At 33.3% G+C, this 25,534-nt stretch overlaps 2 protein-coding genes across 3 annotated transcripts in view; both read right to left on the reverse strand.

Annotated features, from left to right (window-relative positions):
* Positions 1 to 860: 860 nt before the first annotated feature.
* On the reverse strand, positions 861 to 16,109 carry LOC115456432 (centrosomal protein of 290 kDa). 2 transcript variants are annotated; one of them, XM_030185496.2, is made up of 32 exons: positions 15,795 to 16,109; positions 15,381 to 15,447; positions 14,716 to 14,984; positions 14,414 to 14,549; positions 13,944 to 14,080; positions 13,749 to 13,856; positions 13,384 to 13,677; positions 12,982 to 13,169; positions 12,582 to 12,851; positions 12,324 to 12,466; positions 11,993 to 12,167; positions 11,070 to 11,902; positions 10,800 to 10,965; positions 10,346 to 10,484; positions 10,108 to 10,217; positions 9,787 to 9,963; positions 9,310 to 9,571; positions 9,001 to 9,235; positions 8,215 to 8,917; positions 7,911 to 8,042; positions 7,367 to 7,472; positions 6,973 to 7,146; positions 6,308 to 6,510; positions 5,767 to 5,916; positions 5,389 to 5,523; positions 5,009 to 5,163; positions 4,385 to 4,566; positions 3,899 to 4,062; positions 2,283 to 2,410; positions 1,710 to 1,804; positions 1,195 to 1,332; positions 861 to 1,113 (listed from the first exon to the last, which is right to left on the reverse strand). In XM_030185496.2, exons 1-32 carry the CDS (start codon positions 15,975 to 15,977, stop codon positions 1,048 to 1,050), a joined length of 6,423 nt encoding a protein of 2,140 aa, XP_030041356.2. In that variant the 5' UTR covers positions 15,978 to 16,109; the 3' UTR covers positions 861 to 1,047. The 2 variants fall into 2 exon arrangements, with proteins under 2 accessions (XP_030041356.2, XP_030041355.2); XM_030185495.2 differs by having other exon boundaries at positions 7,911 to 8,045.
* Positions 16,110 to 16,969: 860 nt separating this feature from the next.
* LOC115456433 (sorbin and SH3 domain-containing protein 1) overlaps positions 16,970 to 25,534 on the reverse strand; it is a gene marked incomplete in the record, with an annotated part of 39,945 nt that continues 31,380 nt past the window's right edge. Inside the window, 7 exon segments of the mRNA XM_037440710.1 lie at positions 16,970 to 19,136; positions 19,741 to 19,886; positions 20,102 to 20,228; positions 20,900 to 21,061; positions 22,005 to 22,245; positions 22,515 to 22,769; positions 23,256 to 23,306. Of these exon segments, the coding sequence (XP_037296607.1) occupies positions 19,114 to 19,136; positions 19,741 to 19,886; positions 20,102 to 20,228; positions 20,900 to 21,061; positions 22,005 to 22,245; positions 22,515 to 22,769; positions 23,256 to 23,306 (1,005 nt within the window).

The following is a 25,534-nucleotide window of genomic DNA, read 5'->3' on the forward strand; positions in this document are numbered from 1 at the left end:
CAGACGGTGGGAAACTGACTAGAGAGGAGGAGGTTATCTTTCGTTAATTGACACAATTATGCCGGCCTATTCAGTAACGTATATGCAAATATCGACCTCGGAACACGCCACAATGAACCTTTATGCCTAATTATGTAATACAACTTCATTAATCCTTTGATATAAAAGACTGAAATAAAAGTAAAATTCTATTATTTTACAAATAATAATTCTATAAATATTTTCTAGCCCTCAAGGAATGTACGGATACTGATGTAACTAATAACTGTGTATTATATACTTATAATTCATATACTAGATCTTATTTGATTGGAGTTAAGAAAATACTTGGATAAAATACCTTAGTGTATTAATTTATTTAAACACGGTATCGAAATTGTATTGAAGAATTTTATTTATAAATTCGTACCAATAATTATCATTAAATATACTCGTAGTCACTTCAGTCTTCGAAATTGCTATTTAACCTCTAGAACTACAGTCTTATCGTGTCAATTCCACAGTTACAGAGGTCTTCTATCATTCCTACTCCGTTGGTAGGAGAATCATTTATCTCGGATTTTACCTTTGACGCGTACATACGCTTATAACTTTCAACGTGCATTTGATGTTTAGGAACAATTATTATTTAGACATTTTAATTATTATTGCATTTGTTTTGTACCAAACGTACTTTTACTGTTAAAATTGTTTTTGAAAAACATATTGTACAAAAGCTGTACTATTTTTTTAAATAAATGTAATTGTAAAGCTCAAGTTCATTATTTATTATATTTCTCGGCAAGTCTTGCAGATTTATGTAGTTTTTTAAAATAAATCTAATTGTTTTAATTAAAGAAGTAGAAATAAATAAAAAAGCCTTTTTCCGTTTCTTGCATTATTATTTATTATAACCACCAAATCACTTGCAGAAAAAAGATAATTGAAAGAATGTGCTTAATTATTATAATAATAAAACTCTTATTTCTTTATGCGATTAACCCACGGTACAGCGATGTGCGGCTTAGTATTAGAACTAAATTACTTATTTAAAATGAAAATCTATTCTTATGCAGATAGAAACCCTTCTCTCGATTTTGTGAGATCCTCTAACCGACGACGTAAAAGAGAGTTCTGCAAATAAATTCTGTGTTACTTTTACACTTATTAAAAACGTCAGCATTTAATTTTTATGATAAAACTAAACGATGTTACCTCTCTTAACAATTCATCTTCCCTTTCTGCAGCAATTTTGAGCATTTCCTTAGATTTTTCCAGAAGCAAATCCTTATCAAGTATACTTCTTTTTAAATTTGCTATTTCTATGCGATACGATTCAAGTTGACTGCGCGTCTGAAAATAATAACGATTTGATATTTATACTTATCTCAATTAAATAAAATTCGCATTGGTTATTTATGACTGTAGCCTAGATCTACGTTAAAATAATACACACACATACATGCGTGTGTATTATTTTAACCCCGAAGGGGTCGAAAGAAGCGCAACTGGTGAATCCATTTTCGCCATGTGTATTCCGCGATGAGCCTATCGCCATATCGGGCACAAATTCTAGACTCCATACTGATACTGAGTAGAAAAACTCAATATCACTTTGTCCGAACCGGGTGTCAAACCCGAGTCCTCAGCACTGAAATCGTACCGTAATACAACTACGCAACCGAGGTAGTTAGTATTATGATGTCCAACTTTTAGTACGTATAGTTTACCTTTTCAGTATTACTCCTGCCGCTACTGGGTCTCGAATCTGCTTTTTTGTAAACATTGACAGTTTTCTGATCTGCTTGAAGTTTGCTTACGAGACCTGTAAAGAACAATATTATGTGAATACTATTTTATATGCATTACTTCATTTTATTTATTTATTATTATTACTACACCGACCGACAGCTTAGACAAATTCTTTTGAACTTTTCAAGAACGTGTTACAAATGATAGTCGAAAATGTTTTCGTGTATTCTCCAATCCGATTCTGAGAATGAATCAATCAAAATAAGTAATTTGTAAACATATAAAAAAAAATGTTCTAATTAGTCCATGTTTGAGATAGATCGAAAAAAGCGATTGCGATCGTTTATTGAAAATGAAGGTTATTAATTATTAAAGTAAAGTCGATATTTTTAATTATCTACCTTAACTTTTCTTAGCTCTGTAGGTACTGATCGGTATGGAAAAAGTATTAAAATACATACATTATAAAATATTATAATGTATGTATTTTATAAATAATATAAGAATAGCTAAGGTAGAAAATTAATAAAGATACTTATAAATATACTTGCCTCTAAGAGTTAATACAGTTTGCTCGAGATCATTGACTCTGTGTTGGTGAGCGGTAGTCGGCGCAGAGTCCAGAGCATTTATTTTCATTGTCAGTTGAACATTCTCTTCTTTCAACATCTCACAGTAGCTGTAAAACATAACATACACTTTAATTATAATGAGCAACTGAATACTGTTTTTCAAGATAAAAGATTAAATCAATTACGTGTACTTTTGGATGTTTTTGCAATAAATTTAAGTTCCTCTTATCCTTGATAGAAATAGCGTATGTGGCAGAGTAAATTTTAGAATTTATTAAATGGACTATACAGAAAGCTCGTTATATTATTGTAAATATTTTAACTTACTATTAGCCAAAGTTACTCTACATCGAATATATCTATACTATTATATAAAGCTGAAGAGTTTGTTTGTTTGTTTGTTTGTTTGTTTGTTTGTTTGTTTGTTTGAACGCGCTAATCTCAGGAACTACCGGTCCAAACTGAAAAATTCTTTTTGCGTTGGATAGCTCTTTGTTCGTGGAGTGCTATAGGCTATATATCATCACGCTATACCCAATAGGAGCGGAGCAGTAATGCCTGATCTCAGGAAGTACCGGTCCGAACTGAAAAATTCTTTTTGCGTTGGATAGCTCTTTGTTCGTGGAGTGCTATAGGCTATATATCATCACGCTATACCCAATAGGAGCGGAGCAGTAATGGCTAATCTCAGGAACTACCGGTCCAAACTGAAAAATTCTTTTTGCGTTGGATAGCCTTCTGTTCGTGGAGTGCTATAGGCTATATATCATCACGCTATACCCAATAGGAGCAGAGCAGTAATGGCTAATCTCAGGAACTACCGGTTCGAACTAAAAATTCTTTTTGTATTGGATAGCCCTTTGTTCGTGAAGTGCTATAGGCTATATATCATCACGCTATGACTAATAGGAGCAGAGCAGTAATGGCTAATCTCAGAAACTAGGAGTTTGAACTGAATAATTCTTTTGTGTTGGACAGCCCTTTGTTCCTGGAATGCTATAGGCTATATATATCGTCACGCTATGACCAATAGGAGCGGAGCAGTAATGAAACATGATGCAAAAACGGGGACAATTTATTAGTTTTGAGAGCTTCTGTTGCGTGCGCTGCGTAAACGGTTAAAGTTATGCAACAATAATGTATGACGGGATTGTTCCTCTTAAAAGTTCTACAAAAATATATCATAAAACAAAGTCCCCACTGCATCGGTCTTCCCGAACGTGTTAAACTCAAAAACTACCCAACGTATTAGGATAAAATTTGGTATGGAGACAGTTTGAGACCCTGCGGGAAGACCATAGGCTCCCGGGAAAATATATAGCGTGACTTTTATAACGGAAAACTTTAGCCCGAAAAACTTTATAACGCGGGCGGAGCCGCGGGCAAAAGCTAGTATATATATATATATATGTATGTAACACCCACTTTTTGTTATTCTTATCGTTAAGGAAACCACAAATAACAGATACAATATCAGCCAGCTAAATTGATACAAATAAAACTTTCAACAATCCTAACAAAAATATTTTTAGGTACCGTATTTACCTATTTAGGTCTGAACTAAACAATATATTTAATAAATAAAACTCGATTACCTTTTCCAATATTCTAGTTCTGGTTGCGAATCACTAACGGTCGTTTTTAGCGGTGTTTTGAGTTGTGATTCCAGAAGCGTGGATTCCAGCTTTAATACCTGACCTTTTAGCGATGTGATTTCTGCTAAGGATTTCTCATACTCCGATACTAAGTGTTCATTACCCTGAAAAGTACAAGTAGGTAAGTAAAATAATCAGTTATATCCAATGTATAACGATTTTGGGGATTGTACAAATTCTTATTTCTTCTTGAAATGAAAGACTAGCATGTTTCCACAAAGTATTGCAATTTACCCTTAACTTTATAACTATTATTTCTTCCATCGTGGTACGGCATAGTGTTTGCAGTACTTAAATCTTAAAGTCTATCAGGTAAAGCAAGTACGATGTTCTCGTCCTATTGAAAAAAGTCGTCCAACGACAAATCAGTGGGTTTCAACACCTCGTGCCTTAACAGTTAGCATCATAGTCTGTACTAAAGCTTACCCTCTCAGCAAGTTCCAACGCGACGATCCTGCGTTGTTGTGCTTGTATCCTCTCCAGCAATGCGTGGGTGGATATCGTGGGGGTTGACGTGTCACGCGCCGACAGATTGGTGTCAGTCATCGACCTGTGAGATTTCTCCAACGGTTCCGCATCTTGTTTTTCTATTGCCAGTTGACTGTCATCTGTAAGAAAGCGATGATAGTTTTTAACTTATATAATTTTATAATAACGTTGTGGGGAAAATAGTCACGGCTTAATCTTCGTAGAGATAAAAATAGGTTCAGCTAATAGACTCTTAGTTTGTTGAGCACATAATCAGCATGGAACGCATATACAAACATACATAGTATCACACCTTTATCCCACAGGAGAAGGCAGAGACGATGGATTACCACTTTGCACGATTCTGGCATACTTTTCTCGCTTCCACCACCTTCATCAATCTTTTCATGCATTCCCTCCGGTTCACAGTACTCGGAATCACATATATTATATGCTTTTATATGAAACGCATATAAAATACGTACATACATATACACGCTGTTTTAGATGGAAAACCATTTCCGTGGTTTTGATAACAATAAGATGTAAAATATATTTCTAAATAAATGTGTACGTTCTTACCCTTGATCTCTGATATCCTCGAAAGTAACACTCGCTTCTCTCTCTCAAGTCGAACGACAGCTGACTTAGCGAGAGTAGTGCTGGCTTCCAGTTTTTGAACCTCTTGACATTTTTCTTCATAACGGGCTTGCCATCGTTCCGATGCCTGTTGCGCCCTTTAACAAAGACATTAGTAGGTAGAATTATTCACCCTGTCCTCCCTTTTATGTCATTATAAAAATATATATAAAGGGTGTTTTCGTATATTATATAATAATATTCCCGTATTTATCATCTGGTACCTTTACCCAATATACCTCAGAGCTATATCGTACCGCGCACGCAATACAACTACAGTCAAAATGTATACTGTTATCGAATTATAAATATACATCACATACCGCTTCCATTTGTCCCATAGGGCCACGTTGGATTGTGTGTCACGTCTGGCGCTCGTCAACTGCGCCTGAAGCGAAGCAATCTTGCTTTGCATTGCAGCAGACTCCCCCGTCGCCACCTTACTGCCAGATGTACTTCTAGAAAAGATATCCAAATCTTACACTTATGTTTATAAACAAAATGGTTGAAGTTTAATTATCACGCATGGAACAATTATCAAGTTGTTATTTGCAAAGTTTATAATAAATGTCACAATGGGATCGTATCATAATTACCATTTGTACTGTTTTAGTAAAAATTACAGTAGTACAAATAGTAATTATGATACTTGCTCTATTCAAAATAAATCATACTACTTATAGCATATTCAGATTACTTACATTCTAAATATCTGATTCTTTAGATTCTGTGCATCGAGGCGTGATCGCCGTTCTCTTGCTGCAAGTGCTTTTATCTGTCTCCGCAGAATAGTATTTTGTTTAGCAGCGAGCTGTTTGTCTCTTCGTAAACGATCTATTATGGTTTCTTGCCTAGAAATGTACAGTTTATAGTTAGGATCATGGAACATAGATTATTTAAATAAGTCAGATGGAGAAGATACACCGATTATTCTTTCTTATCTCAATAGATTCTATTTATAAAATGTTTATTAACACGAACTGCAAGCTGCATTCATACACACACTTTATCCATACTTATATCATAAATGCAAGAAAATCTCTGTCTGTACATCTGTTACCTTTTCACGGCCAAATCACTAAACCAGTTATGAATAAAATTTTATATGGAGTAAGTTTGAACTAAAAATGGACATAGGCTAATTTTATCCCATTATAGGACATCGTGGAATTTTTATTTCGAAAAAACGAATTTTACTCGAAAGAATCGGGAGGAAAAATACGGCGCAAACAGTCAACTCACCATATAGTAGACGAAGAACCAGGTAATGTAACAATGTCACCCTGAAACTCATTTAAATCGGTTGCGGAATCGAATTTTATTTCCAACTTGTCGAACCCATGTTGAGACATTGCATCGGTAGATTCCTCTACCTCCACAATAGCAGTGAGGTCGAAACTGGGGTCATTAACGGACAACATTGTTTGCATGTTGAGTATCTGCGCCTGAAATGGATATAATAGGACATAGTTATCATAATGTATTAATTATTTTATGGTTATTTTAATACCTTTATAATATTGTGTAGAATGTAAAGAAGTTTAAAAACATTTTACGAATAATGTAACAATAAACCATTTGATTTTGATTCGGATCAATAAAAACAAACAGTTGAAATAAAAAAATTATAAGTTCTGTATTATGCCTACATATATTGTCTCACTGTTGGGCTGGAGCTTCCTTTACCAATGAGATGGTTTAGGGCTTAATCCACCCCGCTGGTATAGCGCAGATTGGCAGACTTCACATACCTTCGAAGTTCTTGTGATAAACTTCACAGATGTGCACTGTGCAGGTTTCCTTGCGATGTTTTCTTTCGCCGTTTAAGCAAACGATAATTTACAAAGAATACACACCTGACTTTAGCTTCATAATATTATTATTAATAAAATAGTCTATACAAATACCTTTAGGCTATTAATGATGCTGCGTAATTGTTCTATGTGTGCATCCTTTTCTGCCAATTGTTTTAGATATAAGGTCTTCTGTTCTGTTAGCCGAGAACGCAACTCCATGTGTTCTTTCTGTGTTTCATTCAATTGTGACAACCAGTGCTGATTTTCAGCTTTGTATGCTTCCACCTGATTATACAATATAATATTGTTAAATGTTAATCATATCAGAAAAAAAAATTAAGAGCAACAAGGCACTTGTCACCAATGAATTTTGTCTATTTTTAGCCAAGGGTCACATTACGAGATTAAACATTAAAACGTAGACACTTCGATTATAATTTATCAATGTTTAGGTAAATTAAATATATAATACGCGAAGAAAGTGATAAAATTACAGTAATATTACCTCATGACTATGTCTTTCTTCAAGTTGGGAGTTGAGTTGTTCCATTTTGTGTAGTCTTTCAGAAGCCAAATCTTTCCACCGATCGCATTCACTTTGAAATACCGATCTATAATAATATTGTAACTGATTAAATAATAAATACGTACAAATATCCCACCGATTCCAAAAAAGAAAGTCACAATTTAATAATACATACTTATTACATAAAATACAACGCATAAATTTTTTAGAAGACTGCAGTTTCGGTTCCGAAGGTAAACTACGTAGGATACTCAAAATATAATAAAAATACGTATTAAAAAACCAAAAACATATTTGGAAACAATATTGACGTAATGAACATCCGACGTAGTGAAAAATATATATGTAAAAAGTTTTGCTATTTCTTTAACTTTTTTGCCAATAATAACTCAAACCTTATCGTTTTATAGCTTTTATTCTAAAGCTAAGGCGGTAAGTGTATACAAAATAACATTTACTATGTATAAGTATCACATAGAATGTGTATAAATATAACAACTACGAGAGTATAACAATCACTAACACTTCGTTTTTGCACTCATCCAATTCACTTTGCAGCCGGAAGCACTTGTTTTTCAAATCCGTGATATTCATTGTATATTTTTTAAATGATTCTTTTATGGTGTCATCGTTAATAGACTTGTTGTCCCCACCTCTTCTGAAAGAAATATGAGATCACAATCCATTGCGTAACGGCTTTTAGCTATAATTTTATCTTCAAGGGAAATACAATGATTGATTAGCCAAAACGTAGTGGAAGATAGATTTAAACGTCTATTCAAGAAAGGGGCGTTGTCTTCTTAAAAATATTAATAATAAAATGGTACTTGTCTATTTCAGTTTGTAGTTCTAATATCTTCTCTTGCAATGTTTTTACATTTTTAGAGTATTCTTCTCTCTCTTTATTTAATAATTCTTTGTATTCTGCCGCCAAAATGTTTTTATCATTTTCTAGTTGTTTTAGCGCAAGTAGCAATGATTTATTTTCTTCGTTCATGACGTCTCTGACCATACTTTGCTCTGCAAATTGTGTGCTTTTAAGATCGTTTATTTGTTTTCTTAATTCTTCTATAGTAATGCGTAGTTTTTCATTACTATGGTCTCTTTCAATATTTGATTGTTGCAAGGTTTGTATATCGGATTCTAAGCCAATTTTCTCCGAATTTAACTTTAAATTTTCTTCTGTTCGTATTCGAGCTAAAGTCATAGCTTCTCTAAGCTCTTTAACTTTTTTGTCATTGTCAATTTTTAAGCTATTAGAATATATTTTAAGTTCATTAACAGCTTTGTCTTCGTCTGTTTGTACATGTTTGTTACTAGTATCTACTTTAAGGGGAGTAGTTTGGGTTAAAACATTTGCAACTTTTGTTTCAACGTTTGATGGGTCTTGGGGACTATGCTTTTTTACAAAATTATCTTGTGCATTATTGGGCAGATTGGTTTTCTTTTCTTGTAAAGTATTATTAATTATTTCCGAACATGGATTTGGTTTCAATAAAAGGGGTTTTGTTAAAGTGATTGTTCCGTTTTCTGAAAACAAACATACAAGAAATTACTTAATTATGACTAAACCTCTTATAAGAATATTTAAATAGCTTTAACATCCACTTTACTTCTGCTACTTGATTCGTCATCGGTAGACACGTCTTCGACTTCTATATTGGATTCATTAATTTCTTTGGCGTCAATTTTAATATTCATATTAAGAGTAGTTTTACCAAACGATTGATTTAAAAGCAATAAAGATTTTTCCAAGTTATTGCACTGTTTTATTAATTCATCACGAGCCTGTTCAGAAGACTGTAATTTCTGTGTCAAGTGATCTAACTGTCGCGCATGTGTTGATTGCTGTAATTGAATACAAAACAATTATTGATTTGGGTACTTAATTAATTAAAAATGGTTTATTGTCACCGACTTACCAAAACGATATATTTTATTTTATGGGGACAACTGTCCTCATCGATTAGGCATTTATTTTTTGAGACATCTAGTATTTGATCAAAAACAGTATGTTTTATTATTAAACTTGATTGTAAATCCTCAATATCGGACAGAGTTTGGTCAACAGCGTGTGTTTTTCTTGAAAGGTCTTCCCTTTTATCAATATAATTTTCAATAGATGACAGAGGAAGACATCCCTGATACTGTTGTCTTAAGACTTGCATCACTTCGAATAAATATCTTAAAAAAGAACAGTATTATAAATGATTTTTTCCATATTACCTATGTTAACGAAAATTCCTAGCTCGCTAATAGAGATTATACTACACGAGATATTGAGCACAACATAGTCTAAACAAAATCTCGAGTTAGTATTAATAGATTAGGTACCATAAAATATATTAAGGTTTATAATAAATGAGAAATGTTTCATTAAAAAAGGGGGTTTTAATTACTTAAACTTAGTTTCGTATCTGAAAACAGAGACGTCAAACACTTTTTGGTTGCTCTTCAACAATTCTTCGGCTTTTATTCTCCGTTCCTTTTCTTTGTTCAAATCTGACGTTAAACTTTCTATTTTCTTCAATCCTTCTGAAACTTGCAAATGAGTCACTAGTACTTCGCTGCTTAACCTAAAAAATATATAGTTTACTCGCGTATCTCTAAAAAAATATGTTTATCTTTTATTTAGATTAAAAGGTTTTAGATGTCCATTAGCCAAGGTATAAATGGAAATCGGATGATCATCTAAATACTAGATATTTTTTAAATGTTACCTAGCTAAAATAGCTTTATTATTTCCGGTCGATTGTAAATCTAAAATTTGATGTCTAAGTATATTAAGCTCCATATCATTGTTGTGTTGCTGCTGTTGATGCTCTTGAAGCTAAAAATAAATACATTTTATTTTTTAGTACTTTATTTCGATCATACATTGTACTAGGGAACATTATGTGATTATTTCTAAGATAATAAGCATATATAAAATAACCAACTGAATCCTAACCTACGTACCTGTAATAATGCAATGTCTAACTGACTTTCCACATGTTGACACTGTTCTCTCAGTATTTTGTTTTCTTCGGTAATATCTTTTAACTGTCTCTTGACTAAATCGAAATCTTTTTTAGTCATGGCAGCTACAGTATCGTCACTAAAATTAGATGTTGAAATCGATTATGAATGCATTTACCTTTCCACATTATTTATACAACTAAAAGTATACAGTTATGATGGTACTATTCTTTAGTTATTTTAGGTGTTAGTGTTCGGTATTATTACTTAATCTCAAGTAAAGCAATACTTGTCTTAAAATTGTCCAAGCACATTGACGGTTGATATCTGGCTTTTTAGATGCATTATGCTTTTTTAATTAACCTCTAGTTTTAAATGTGTGTAAATGTCCGTAATTATTATTACTAACATGCATCTTACATTATTTTATTTTTTATCATAACTTATAGCTTACATAATGTTCCCTTGCAGTTTTTGAAGCTCTTTGTAACTTTCTTCCAACTTTATTATTTTATTTTCACTAGTTTCTAGTTCCGATATAACTCGGTTTAGTTGTGTTTGAACGATTGAATCTTGTAATTCAAAAACAAATTTTTGCTTTTCATCATTTGACAAATTATCTATAACAATGTACAAAGGGATATTAAATATTAACTCATTAGTTAAAAATATAATTTATATCGCAAATCAACTGACTCCGAAGATATAGGTAATAAATACTCACCATTGTCATGTAACTGTTTTTGAAAGCGACTAATAATCTCGATTTTATCATTTTCTAAATATTTTACTAAATCTGTTGTGTTACTTTTATTATTGACATTTTCCAATACTTTTCTGTATTTTAATACAACTTCGTTAAGAGCCTTATTCTGTTTCCAAAATAAATCTAAGGATATTGAATTGCGCAGTTTATTTGTAAGATTGGTTATCGAAAGAATGAATTTTTGAATTTGTGTTTCATATTCAAATGTTGTAACCATCAGTTCTTTTTTACTTTCAAAATTTTCATTTTTAATGTTTTCGTTCTGAGTTCTAATGTATTTATAAGACTCTTCTAAATATTTACATTTTCTTTCTAAAATGTTAATATTCGGGAAGGGAACTATTCCAGGCGAAACTTCACTAACATCGTCATCTTGTTGTAATTGAGTTTTCAAATTCTGTATTTCTGCTTTATATTGTTCTTCTTTTATAGACCACTGGTTTTGATTATCGACCGAGACAACGAATATTGAAGTCATTTTTTCATAGAGTTTTTTAAATTTATCGTGAAAGTGTTCTAGGCTTCTTTTTAATTGATTGTCATACAGTATATCGCTTTTAGTGATGATATTCTCAATTTGGTTTTGATCAGTGAAATCAATACAATTTATTTCTTTTTCAGACATCCCAGACTCTTCGAATAGGTCAGGAGAAGTAACTTCATTGATAGTTTTATTTTGTTCTTCAGCGTTTTTGTAATTTTCAGTTTCAATATCATGTAACTGCTTTTCAAGAACTGAGGATTTCTTGCTTTCGTTGGAGAGTTGTGTCATTAATTGATAAGTTTCTTTTCTGTTTATAAATGGCAAGTGAACAGTAATCGTAAATTTAATACGTTACGGGTATAATAATAAAATATTTTGTTGTATACAGATAAAATACCTGGATTCATGAAGAGCTTCAAGTAAAGCATTTTTTCCTCCCAGGGCTTCCCTTAGTTCCATTACAGTTGTCATATGGGGCGCATACCAACCCGCTGTATGCCGCGCTTCCATAGAGCGTAACACTGTCTCTAAACTCGGACATTGCAACGACAGTATTCCTGATGTAGTAGTACCTATATGCCATTTTTTTTTATAAAATAATTAGTAACTAAGTGTTAGGAAGTTCAGACTATCGAAAAATAAACAAATAAACGATTGACGTGTCAGAAATATAATGAATGGAAAAGCTTTAATAAAAAGCAGTGATGAAACCATGGATTGGTACTCACTATTATCTTTCAAAAAGTCTAGTATTTCTTGGAGACCTTTGCGTAGACATTCATTTTCTATTATCATCGATTTTAATTCTTTATCCTCATGTTGATTCATATCTTTAGTATTTACATCGTTCGCATTCTGGTTTTTATGTATCCTACGGAATAATCAAGTCTTATTAAATATAAAATTAACTCATTCAACTTCACAGATGTCCCGAAATTTGACACTACTTTATAATAAGGCATAGGTTTCTACTTAGACAGACTTACACTGAACCCTCTCCTCCACCATCCATAGGCATATTTTCGAAATTTTCTTTCGATGAAAAAATTTTATCCGTCATGTTTTTTTCATTTACTTTGGTCAATTTTGATAATTTTGCATTTAAGCTACGATTCTTCATTTCCAAATGTATTAATTTATTTTCATATTTTTTAATCTCTTCTCTCATTATCATATTCTGTTGTTCGATATCATGATAGTGTTTTAATATTCCGGTAGAGGAAATTGTCTCACTTGGAGCTACATTATATTTTCGCCTACAACAAACACGTACCAATGTATTTTTGTTTAAATTGAATTTGTCCTGCTTGCAATATAAATAATATTTGCCAGTAACATTATAATCCAACGATAAGTCACTACTATACCGAAGGTTATTTTATATACCTTAGGGTCTCGTTTTGTAATTGCAACTCGTTAACTTCTTGACTCAAGGCGTTTATTTCTTGAACCATGCTTTTGATACCTTCGTCTTTAATTCTCAATTGTTGTTTTTTACTCTTCAATCCCTCTATTAACGTTTTAACGCCATCAGATGATTGTAATAATTGCAACTCGGATGATATTTCTGCCAACTGATTTAAACAGAGAGAAATGTTAATAAATACCTTTGACTGCATACGTTATGAATACGCTTTGACTTCATATCTATATTTTATGGATTTCTTTAAATTGTGTTTATTATTGAAAATAGTATTTTATCATACATATAAAAATGTACTTCTTTTTACCAGGTGAAAGACGGATGAATGGATTTAATAAATAAATAATATGAAAATTTAATCAAACCTCTTTTTCTCTAACAGATATCATTTCTTCGGCTCCTTGAAGTGAAATGGATAGGTTTCTAACTTTTCTCTTTAGCTTGTTAATTAATGTTTGCTCCTTTCCATCATCACTCTCGTTTTTCACGTTAACGACGGAGTGTTCAGTCATCTCTTCTAGCGAGTCTTTAAGTTTTTTATTTTCTTCACGTAACACATTTATCAAGCTAGCGGACTGCTCAATTTCTTTGGATGCTTCTAAAAGTTTATCTTGTAAATCCTTTATTTTAGTTGCAGTTTCTTCCGTCGAAATATCTTTCTATAATCAGTACATAACTGAGAAAAAATAGCCACAAATGCTTAGTGGTGAATTGATATAATAGAACTTACCTTTGTTTTCGGAGAAACTTGTTTTGTAAGTTGTGCAACAGTTTCCTTTAACTTTTCATTTTCAATTACTAGAGCATCAATCTCAGATTTCTTTGAACGTGCCACATGCTTTAACAATATAAGCATAAATGCTGTTATAAATTTTAGAATCATAGAAATAATAAGTTATAACATGTCAAACAAGAGGTTTCTCACCTTCCAGTGTTGGATTTTAGATTTAATTTCTTCGTAAGTATTATCTTTATTGGATTCTTTTTCTCGAAGTTCTTTACGTAGAGCTTCTACTTCAAACATAAGTTGAGACTTCGATTGCTCTGATTTACCAAGTATCTCTAAAAATATTTTTTTTTGGTAAATATTTATTTTTACACTAGCATGGCAAAGTTACCCCACTAGACCTGATGGTAAGTAGTGTATGATCATAATTAAGAGTGTCGACCGACGAACAGTGATAACCCCTCGCCAGTTGACGCAATTATGCCGACCTGTTTGGAATCAGATATATAGGTACACAGGGTAAAACCACAACATGACTATTTTCGTGGGCCCTTGTGGCGGGAATTACAACTTGTGTACGGTAGACACTTCTTGTGCGGATACGAATGTCTTCTTAATTTATTTTCCTAATTATAAATAATTGTGGAACTGATATAATGTAAAATTACCTTTTAAATGGGTGCATTCATTATTTATGCCAAGCAGTTGTTCGGTAAAATTCTCGATTAACTTTGTAGCTTCACTCAGCTTGTTTTTGAGAACAGATATTTTTTCCTTTAATTTACTATTTTCTTCTTCTAGTACCTAGAAATTAAAACATAGTCGATACCTGATGTTTTAGTCACCTACGTTATAGAAGAAGATTTTTAACTTTAACAGTATTTTTTAAAATTGACTTGAACGTTTGTTTATTGTCACATAAATATTTTTTATGCTATACATTTTCATTTATTCTTTTTAAGCTACCTACTTTGACGTCACTAAGTAGCTTTCTAATATGCTTATTTTTAACAGTAATTTCATTCTCCAGTTGCATTAAATCATTAATTTCAGATAACGTTGCGCGGCTGGATTCGCTATCTCTTTCTCCATGATTTTTATCTTCTAATTTAGATTTTCTTTCTTCCAACTCAGCTATCTCCGCGGACAGTTGTTCCAATATATTTTTATTATATTTAATTACTTCTTTTTGATGTGCTACTGTCTCTAGTGGGCTATTACTGCTTCTTGATGACGTTTCTAAAAGGAGATATTTTTTAGTTATTTATTTTTAACTTTATTACACACTTGCACATCAGGAAAAATATATAACATGGTATAATATTCACTGAGTAGAGTACAATACATCCGAATAAACGACATATTTAATGTGTGTATATAAATATATACTGGTATAGTTAAATAAATAAAATTTTTATATAACAAAAAAAAACTACAAAATTATCTATTATATATATGTCCAAAAATAATATGATATATTGTCCGACTTAGTAATCGAACCCAGAATGTAGGTTCATAATTTGCGCGCGTTAGTATCAAACCGATGAGACTAAGAAAGATTAATTATATTTTGATATTGTACATGACAATAAAATAAAAAAATAAATTTATAGTCATGACATAGAGTTTGCTTACCAGTCCGTGTGCTTTTATTCTTAGTCTTTCTTTGCATAGTATCCACTTGGCCAAGTAAGTTGTTGACCTGTCCAAGAGTTGAAGTTTTATGTATGTAATATTACAAAAAAATGTACAATCAATCTCAAATGAATGTATGCGCCAGTAAAGAGCCTATATATTATGTATGACTTATAAAGTAATTATAATAAAAAAATTATCACGTCTTTATCCCCGAAGAGATAGAGTTGCAAACTAGGGCACCCATCTTTCGGCAAATGTGTTCCGTCCCATTATGTGATAGAGGCAAACCTACCGCCACATCGGGTAAATAATAATTAATATAGAACTTTTCTCTGTCAACCTAATCATATGCTCATTGGGTAACAGTCACTTAAAATTATTTCACTAATTAATAAATTAAAACATAAGTACCTGTTCATTTTTATACTTGAGCATATCTTGTGATAATCGAAATAATGCTTTCAAATCGGAAAAGTTTAATTCAATATCATCTGCTTCCATCCAAGACAAGCTTTCACATAATTTCTCTTTATCAGCTTGATTGAGTTCTTTTTGTGAGAAACTCAGTATTTCTCTCCAATCCGTCTCTACCATTTTGAGCTTAGTTTTCTTTTATCCTTATGTTTATTAAATAAAACTGATGGCTATAAAACACCCGAACAAAGATAAAATTTCCAGTATCCATTTACATGTTGTGTTAACCAATGTTTTCATTTTTTTCGTTGCTTAGCAACGTTCCGTATGATGTTGCCCCCGTAAAAAATATACAAATTGGGATTTTTTTGGAGTACAACTTATTTGAAAGTAAACTAACCAGCAAGTGGAGCATCTAGCGTATCTATTAGGTGTCTGGCAATATCAAAGCACAACTTTGATATAATTTTTTACGTGCACACTCACTCTCACGCCTTTTTCACTGAAGGAGTAGGTAGAGGTGCAACTGGTATACCCGCTTTTTTTCCTCACATGCTGTGATGGGTATCGAGCCTATCCTCATATCGAGCTCAAATTCCAGACGCCATTGACATTATCGATTTTTCATTGCATTTTAATTTATATAACTTTGGTGTGTAATAGTGTTTGCTTATTTTCTTGGCTTTGAACAGTGAAAATAATAAACACACGGCACACGTGTGGTGGTAAGTTACATGATCGCGCATAAACGTACTTCTGATCTAAGTTTGCGTCATTGCTTCTGTTAGGGTTCTTTAGATATTCACCTAAAAACTTAAATAACTACTAGAATGTAGTCGTGGATCAATTAAACACTTATAAGTACTGAACTATAATACCTTGCATTTAGTAATTATATACAATAACTCTTCTTACCACAAACTTGATAGCCTGATAACTTATATTTGTTCTAGTGGTAGATGACGTATTTAGAACTCCCCTATATCCGTGTTTTTGCTATTGCAAAAATACGGATATGGCCCCCTAGATGAAATAGGGCCCCTGACTATAATTTATGAACTCGTTCTAGTTGAGAACATATATTATACATTCTGCGTTGTTATCGATACCTATCTGTGTTTTACTAACGATAACGTCTCTTATAATTAAATATTATTTATAAATAAAACTCGTTTCAAATAGAAAGATTATTTTATTAAATGTGATGATTTTTAAACAATAGCTATAAATGTTACATCATTATATGTCGAGGTGTCAACAAACAAATAAAACATTTGTGCATTAAAAATAAATTAACAAAAGTAAATACAACAATAAAATAGGTTAAAAATAATGAAAGCTTGTCTATTACTACATAAATCAAGCACTTACATAGGGCGAGGGACGACACCTGGGTACGATCTAAGTATAAATATTTAGATATAAAATTTCAGATACACTAATATCAAACATTGTATATATCGAATAATATGTATAAGATTGTATAATCGTTTGACATCAGAGAGATACAATGAAAGAAGAACATTTTAGACAACAATGTAAAAATATAGTTGCAAATTCTGTATCATGACTAGATATATTTTAAAATAATGATTTTTTTTCACAAATGACAAGTATAAAAAACCAATCAACAGACGCCGAAAATTGGTTAATACGCTATGACATCAGACTAATAGCACTCATATTCCCTTACGATACATCTTATTTTAAATTAAGCATATGATATTGTATTGTCAACCGTTATTTCAAAAATTACTCGCCCTATATATACCGCTGCGTAGTCGTCTGAGTATTATCTATGCATCTACATATATATGGTTACATTACTGTTGACGCGGTAACTAATACTCATACATTGAAGTCCTTATACTACGTGGTAGATGCCGTAGCCAATGTTCACAAAATATCAAAACTTTGTTATCCCCTAATATGTGTGTGTTATGCCAAAGTTTGACTTTTGCAGATATGTAACCTCGCTATGGAGACGTGTAGGCAGGGTGGCCGTACCATCAGTTAGAGATGCTAGTTTTGTTGCTCCCTTCATGGATTTTAGAGTAAAATTACTTTATGAGGGTAGTTGACACTTTAATTAAATTAATACGTTATTTGTTAAATGGTACCTGTTTTTATAGCTTACATATTACGAGTTACAATAGAAAATGTTTACCTTACATAACACATTTTACTTAGGTTTTTCATTCCTGTTATAAAAAAATACAGTCGTGTCTATTAGTTTAGTTATTATTTTTGAAGTTTTTAACTAAAACGGAAATAGATGTCAGCCACCCTCTTTGCCTACCCCGCTAGAATATATATGTACGTCATTACTATTGAAAATTGGTTAGTATTTATTATTAGTCCGTGTGCCCGGCTGCTTTCTTTTAAAATATCATTTTTAAAAGACGAGCCGAAAACTGTTCATACCTACGTTTTAAATAAATAACTATATCTAATTTTACATTTATAAGCATTCTCATATATATTTATACAATTATACAATATATCAGATAATGATATTCTTTGGGACGCAGCACAACTTTGGATAGGTAACACCGACAAGTGAGTACATAACTACATTGATACGAGTGAACAAGGGTACACCGATGATTATAATGATATCTACTGACTATTGTTAAACATTTCGTATGTATAAATGAGTATGATTGATGCAGGCGTGTACTTTGGTCAACAAGATCATTGAGGTCAACACAAAGCTACAGAAAACTGATGTTTCATTTCTCATTGTTGTTATAAAATGAGGCCGTTTACAATAGGTTATATATTTTTACAAATTGTTAATAAAAGTCATGGTCACATTTTGGTATCATTGACGTAGGCCGTACATTACTTTCGCTAACTATCGTTAAACTTTAGATTTAACCATTGCAGCCAGTTGATAAATTTTATTAGACGTAGATGCCGCGCTGGCCTGTCGCAACTTTCACTAATCATGCTATCTAAATACTGATATGGTTGCGATTGAACAATATTTTAGTTATATTTCAAGTAAAATTACTTAGCGGATTTCTTTTCCGGTTTTTATATAAAATTCTACTTCCGAAATTTCGAAAACCGTTAAATAGTTATATTTGAACATCGAACATTGGCGTAATCATAGGAAATGTTTATTCAGATATTTTTTTACAAAAGTATAGAAGTATCGGTAGGCTACTCACTGGCAAAGTTTTATCGTTAGTTGGGCAGTGGTCGTGTGGTGTGCGTATGTGCGTGCGCGAGCGCGTGATCGTGCTCAGCGACGGCGGCGCGTGCAGAGCGTGGCGCGGCGCAGTCGGCGCAGCAGCGACGGCGAGCGCTATCAGATGCGCTCCACGTAATTACCTGATGGTCAAAATGTAGTCTTATCCCACTCATACTAATATTATAAATGTTTGTGAGTTTTTTTGTAGTAAATACAGTTACCGCTGAACGGATTTGAACAGAATTTGGCACACAAGACTATATTTTGGATTAACATATAGGCTGCTTTTATCCTGTTTTTTTTTTTTTGCTCCCGTGGGAACTAATTGAATTTTTTATATGATTTTTAAGTAGATGGCGCTGGTGTGTTATCACACCGTACTGATGCTGATGGTGATGGTTGAGATTTTTGTAGCAGGAAGACTTTTGCCAAAATAATACCTAGTTATAAATACTGTGATGCAGTTTAGATATCACCTATATTATGCATGTCAATGAATTAAGCTTTTTTGGCTTATTAAAGAATTTGTGTAGTAACTTTAATAATATCGGACATTACGTAAATATAATTAAAAGCAATACAGAACTGATTGTTGAGTGATTATTTTCAGGTAACAGATTCCCAAACAATATTTCAGTAATATTGTAAATATATCTTTCTGACAATGAGCGTGACTAGTTTTATAGGCCCATCTATAATTTGTTATGAAAAACACACGTATATTGGCAATGAATAGACACTAACCGGGGAAGGTCCCGAAGCGTCCGGTGCGTTGGCTGGAGCCGACGTACCAACCGTCGTCGCACTTCTCGAGCACGTACACCGTGTCGCCCTCCGACAACTCCAACTCGTCCGGATTCTGCGGACGGTACTTGTACATCGCGCGATATCTGCAAGTTAAAAATATAATTTATATTTTGATGTGTTGTTTATTAAAACCAATAAAAATATAAACAAAGTATGATACAATCTAATTGATTTAAAAATGACTTTAATTATTGAAAGTCAACGTGAGAAATTCTATAATTATATTTATTTTGTAGAAAATTCTGCAGAATCATTAGTTAATTTTATAATGAATAAATATGAATAAATGTATACTCACGGCACAGCCTCAGCGTTGGTGTCGACATAGAGCGGCTCGGTGTTGTTGAGATCGACGCCGGCGCCGGAGGGCGGCCCGTACCCGCGCTCCGACGGGGTCATGGCCTGCGCGGGCTTCGACACGTAACCTGCAATGTAAACAATTAATGTTAATATTAGATTAGTACGTATGTATTTAATATAATAACTGGCAAACAACTTTAGCTCACTACAGTGTGGTGGGGCTTTTTGGTACGTAAATGTAGCTCTTCTTAGTTACAAAACAATCCGCACCAAATATATCATGTCGTGGTTATATAGTTTGGTACTATGGGAAGTTCTTTTACCATTCAAGTCGCGTAACATTATGCTTAGGGTTTTCCAATGCGATTTTTCATCCGTACGGTTCCCGCAATAAGAGTCCTTTAAAAAATGTAGCAAACGAAATTTAAAAAAATCCCATAATTTCCCATGAGAGTAAATTATAGAGGTAAAAAGTCGCCCGATATGGCGATAGACTCGCCCCCTATCACATCATGGGACGGAACATACTTGGCGAAGAGTGGGTGCCCTAGTTGCGCCTCTGCATACCCCTTCGGGGACAAATGCGTGATGTTATGTATGTATGTATGTATGTAAAAAGTTGCCTATGTGCTAATCTAAAACATGTTCTATCCCAGTGCCAAATTTCATCGAGATCGACTCAACTATTTATGTTTTTACTTGTAACAAACATCCAAACATTTTCACAAAGCTTGTCATTGCTTAGTTAGATAATAGACGAGTCCCCTGCGCAGTAACGCTGCGGGTTCAGACTGACCGGGCAGCGGCGCGGTGGCGGGCGGCGCGTTGGCGAGCGCGGCGCTGTTGTGCTGCGGCGTGTACGCGTGCGCGCCCATGCTGCGCTTGTCGGAGCCGTTGAGGAGCCCGTGCGCTGCCGGGGACGCCGCCGGCTTGTCCGTGCTCAGGATCGGCTTTAGTTCTGCAAATATTATAGATCATATCATTAAGTATATTGTACCTAACTTGAAATTTGCATTATGTACTTAAAACAATTGCCTTTATAAAAAAAAGTATATTGTATACTGGTGGTACTTTTTACTGGTGGTAGGTCATATGTGACAGTTCGCCTGAGTAGGTACCACCGCAATGTCTATTTCTGCCGCCAAGTAGCAGTGTGTAGTCATTGTTGTGTTCCAGTTTCAGCAAAATTGTAGCTAGTGTAGACGGAATAAGAAAAAAAAAAAATAAAAAAAAAAAAATAAAAATGCTTTATTCATCACGTAGGCGAACATAGTTGCACTTATGATAAGTCAAGGTACATGAGAATATTCAATTATTACTTAATTAGATTAGCTTATATAAACAAAGACAATAAAATAAATGAAAAATATACTTAGTAAACAAAGAAGCCAGCTCGGGCCGGCAGGGAAGAAGAAATAAAATTATGTATGTATGTATTTTTAAATAAGCAATAAGGGAGAAACGCGTCGCGATCCTCACCGGTGAGGACAATAAAAGCCCTAACCTAGCTAACCTACCAAGACTAAGACTTAACATCTCATGTCTCAAGATGGCGAGCGCAGTGGAATACCAAAAATACTTTGTAATTTAAGGTGTTGGGTAATGTTTCTACTGTTTACGGGCGATCGTATCACTTACCATCAGGCGAACCATAAGCTTGTCGCCTCATTCAAAGCAATAAAAAAAACTTAAAGTAGATTTACTGCACTCAGTCTTCTTTGTCTGGCTAGACCCATGAAAGAGTAAGAAAATGCACAAAGGTGCGATATAGAAAGTGGTAGAGCTGTGGTATAATTATACATACAGACCTGTGCGTCTATTATTTTTAATCTATTCAAAATACCTCTGTCTGGCTACTTTATTAAAGAAGGAGTACCCCACATGAAAGTACTAATACTCACCAGGTTTACTCGGACTTGGCTCTTGTAAAATTGTGACGTAACTATCCGGGAATATGCCTGTTTTCGCGCCATTTCTGCCTTCCCACCAGTTCTGATCTATGCGCCTGGTCAGTACAACAACTTCGCCTTTCTTCAGAGGAAGCTCTAAATTCGTTTGAGCGGTGAAATCGAATTTGGCTCGAGCTCTACCTTCGACGATTGCCGGCTTTTTCGGAGTTTGGACTGTGTCACCTTTTTGGATCTGAAAGTAGAAAGAAATATTTAAATATCATCATAAATTGATTAGTTACGACAATTTGCAAGTTTTCCTCGACACGAAAAGCAAGTTGCAAGAACTTAATAGGTAGGTATCTTTAGTAGACTTTAGATACAGGTTTATTTACGTATATTCAAGAAGTAACACGTAAAGGTTACGAAAGTTAAATGCGTACATTATAAAAATGTTGATGAACTGGCCAAACCTTGATTTGTAAAAACAAACTTGGAAAGCATACGATATACATCACTTACCTCAACATAATTGTATGGAAAAAGTCCAATCTTCCCGTGAACTTCGCCTTCATACCAATTGGAGTCGATCTGCCGCCTGACATGGATGATATCTCCTTTCCTGAAACTGAGTTCCCTTGCTGTCTGTCCGGTGAACGTGTATAAAGCCTTTGCTATTACTTTGTCCGCTTCATCGTATCTGTTGAGAGGTACCACGGTCTTCTGTGATGGCGTGAAGTTGTCCTGATGTCGACGGTTTTGCATATCCTGCAGTTCCTGTAACGTGTATTTTAACAATTAGTTTCCGTAGAATATTTTTATGCTCCTGTTTCTTAATTTTTTGAAAAGGTTCCAAGCTGTTCCTAGTCACTTTTCGTAAACATAGATAAAGGTAATGCTGTTCCTAAAATATTTTTTGATTTATGCGCAAAGTAAATGCAATAAAAAGTGGATGGATTATATTAGGTTTTTGTTAGCAGATTTGTTTAAAAAAAGTGAAAAGCAAAAAATCTGGCTTTCTTGGCCCAATTGTTTTTTATAAATTTTGTTATTAAAAATTTTCATTTGTTGCTTAATTACAACGCCAATTATAAAAAAAATAAACACAATGATAATTAAATTTGGAATATAAAAATCTATGTATGATATTAGCCATAAATTTTGAAAAATGTTAGAAGCGATGGATTTTGGATGACAACTCTCAAAAGGTCCGTTAACACACAAATCGGTCACACATCGGTCACTCGTAACCCAAACTGTCACCTTCATTGACGCGTCAAACGCATCTATATCCACTGCATGAATTTCTCTCTCCTGGAAATTTCAAAAGGGAAAGTCGATAATTGACTCTTAATGCATGTAGATGGTTGCTATATGAGGCTTGGTAATTGAAGAGCTATTAGAGTAAAAGGAAATGTGTTTCCTATATAGTACGTGTCTCATTAGAGAACTATTTTCTATGAAAGTTAATTCACACATTTTAAAGTAAGATTCAATGGACACCAACCATTAAAAGTTCATTCATTTTTAGAGAAAACACTTTAAACTGTCACGATGTTCAAATATTTTTACATGAGTTTTTTTTAAATAAAACCACACAATCACAACATTTCTCACGCACACTTCCTTTACACTGTTGTAGGACAACTGACCATCGAGTCCGTTTATCCTAACAATACGAATATCTCACGAAGCGCTTTACATTACAGTTTATTAACCCTTTATGGTCCATATGACAATAAAGATACGGTTGATATTGGATCAGCAAATGACATTAATAATCGCCGTGTAGTTGTCCATTCATATGGTCATTTGGCCAACGGATTTTTCGTCAGGCATGCGCGACAAACAAGGTCGTTTATTCCGGATTTTTAAGTAGTGTTTTACATTATTCAAAATTGAAACAAGAAGTTCCGCAACACCGCAAACAAGACCTACAACTTCAACTTAAATTGACAAAGTATTTATATTTTGAAAAGCACTTTATACCTATATAATGCTAAAGTCCGGATTTTGTATGTAATATGTTATTTACTAACCTTTACTAATTACTTCGTAAAGCCGTAAAAATATTAAAATAACAAGCAGTAATTTTTGTTTTAGGTAATTTTGTTCCAACCAGTGAAGTCACACCATAATGTGGTATTACATAAATGCACACGGGAGCAGACAGATTGAATCTATCGCACACGTTCCGAGTACCTCGTAACGCTCTCCATTTCTAATTGTAATGGAGGCATGGCCAATTGAATTTGATTCTGCCATTGTATTATTATTTAGAAATAATACAATGGAACTCTTCGTGCTCGGCAGTTCCGCCATTGGAAATAAGATGTTACGTGAGTCTATGTAATATGAATAACCATTTCAATAACAAATTCCATTTTAATAGCATACATTTTTTGGATATTTAATAATAAGTTGAGTCGATGTGTGCCAAAAATACCTTTATTTATTTTTAAGCCTGCTGTTTACTGAGACGTATTAATTGTACTGACAAGGCGCTAAAGGTACGTAAAATAACTAGTAAAAGTTGCAGTACCTGTATTCAAATAAAAAGTTGCCAGTTTACGTACGTACTAAGCGATTTCTCTAGGGCCGCAGTGTCGCGGTACATACACGATTCGAACATGTTTTCCCCGAGCGGTGGGCGGTGAAATCAGTGAAATGTTTCTATCTCCATTGAACGGGGACATAATTATGCAAACGTAGTTAATGCATGTCCGGTGAGATGCAACTGAGAGCAGCGCGACTGTATGCTGCAGTATGCGGCGTATGACCCTTGAAAGTCATATTCAATTACGGTGAATGTTATACTACGCAGTTTAATGCGTGTATAGATATTTATGAATTATCTCAAGTACCTTGTATATACGAACCTAAACCTAGCTAGTACGTAGTAGAATTCTACTCGTTGCTAATTTTTTAATAATTGATTCCTCGGTACAAATTGTAGATTCCCCGAGGATTTCAATTCTATCCGGGTAAATGTATACGTAGTTAAATTAAAAGTAGATAATATTATGTCCAGGGTTCCAAAATTTTAAACTTTTTTACAAGAGTTCACATTTATAATTTAAGTATGGCCTTTGTTATATAATCGGTGCGCTATTGTACTTAGGAGTAATAGTGATGCAAAGGCAAGCGTTAATAAAAATGTACATACACATGTTTATTCATTAATAAATAGGTACCTAGTTAATGTTCTAACTACGCAAGATAGTTAAATTAAATGCTTATCTCTTTAGCATTGCGCCGTAAAAATAGCTTGAGAATATTTTCTGTACCATTAAATTTTTGTAAAAACTTTAACCATTTATGATCGTCTGTAAAATATTTTCGAATTCAAGAATTATAGAGCAGACTATTATAATATGCCAAAGGTGACTGACTGGCTTTGTTATGTTTAGTTTTAAATTTTACGCTTATAAAATATACTTATTCAAAAAATCCTAATAGCACTATTAATAATAAATAAATCTAAGATAAAACGTGGGAGTTTATTTATATAGCTATACATTATTGTTTTGCATTGTTATAAA

This window comes from Manduca sexta, chromosome 20, assembly GCF_014839805.1.
Source record: "Manduca sexta isolate Smith_Timp_Sample1 chromosome 20, JHU_Msex_v1.0, whole genome shotgun sequence".
NCBI lineage: Eukaryota > Metazoa > Arthropoda > Insecta > Lepidoptera > Sphingidae > Manduca > Manduca sexta.

What these genes read in the sequence shown, in the direction of transcription:
- LOC115456432 (XM_030185495.2), bottom strand. Translation starts at nt 15,977, where the DNA reads ATGGTAGAGACGGATTGGAGAGAAATACTGAGTTTCTCACAAAAAGAA. An exon ending in AGACTTTTTGAAAGATAATA is followed by an intron (nt 12,168 to 12,323) that starts GTGAGTACCAAT and finishes AATGGCATATAG; the next exon opens with GTACTACTACATCAGGAATA. An exon ending in AACTGTATTAACTCTTAGAG is followed by an intron (nt 1,805 to 2,282) that starts GCAAGTATATTT and finishes TGTTCTTTACAG; the next exon opens with GTCTCGTAAGCAAACTTCAA.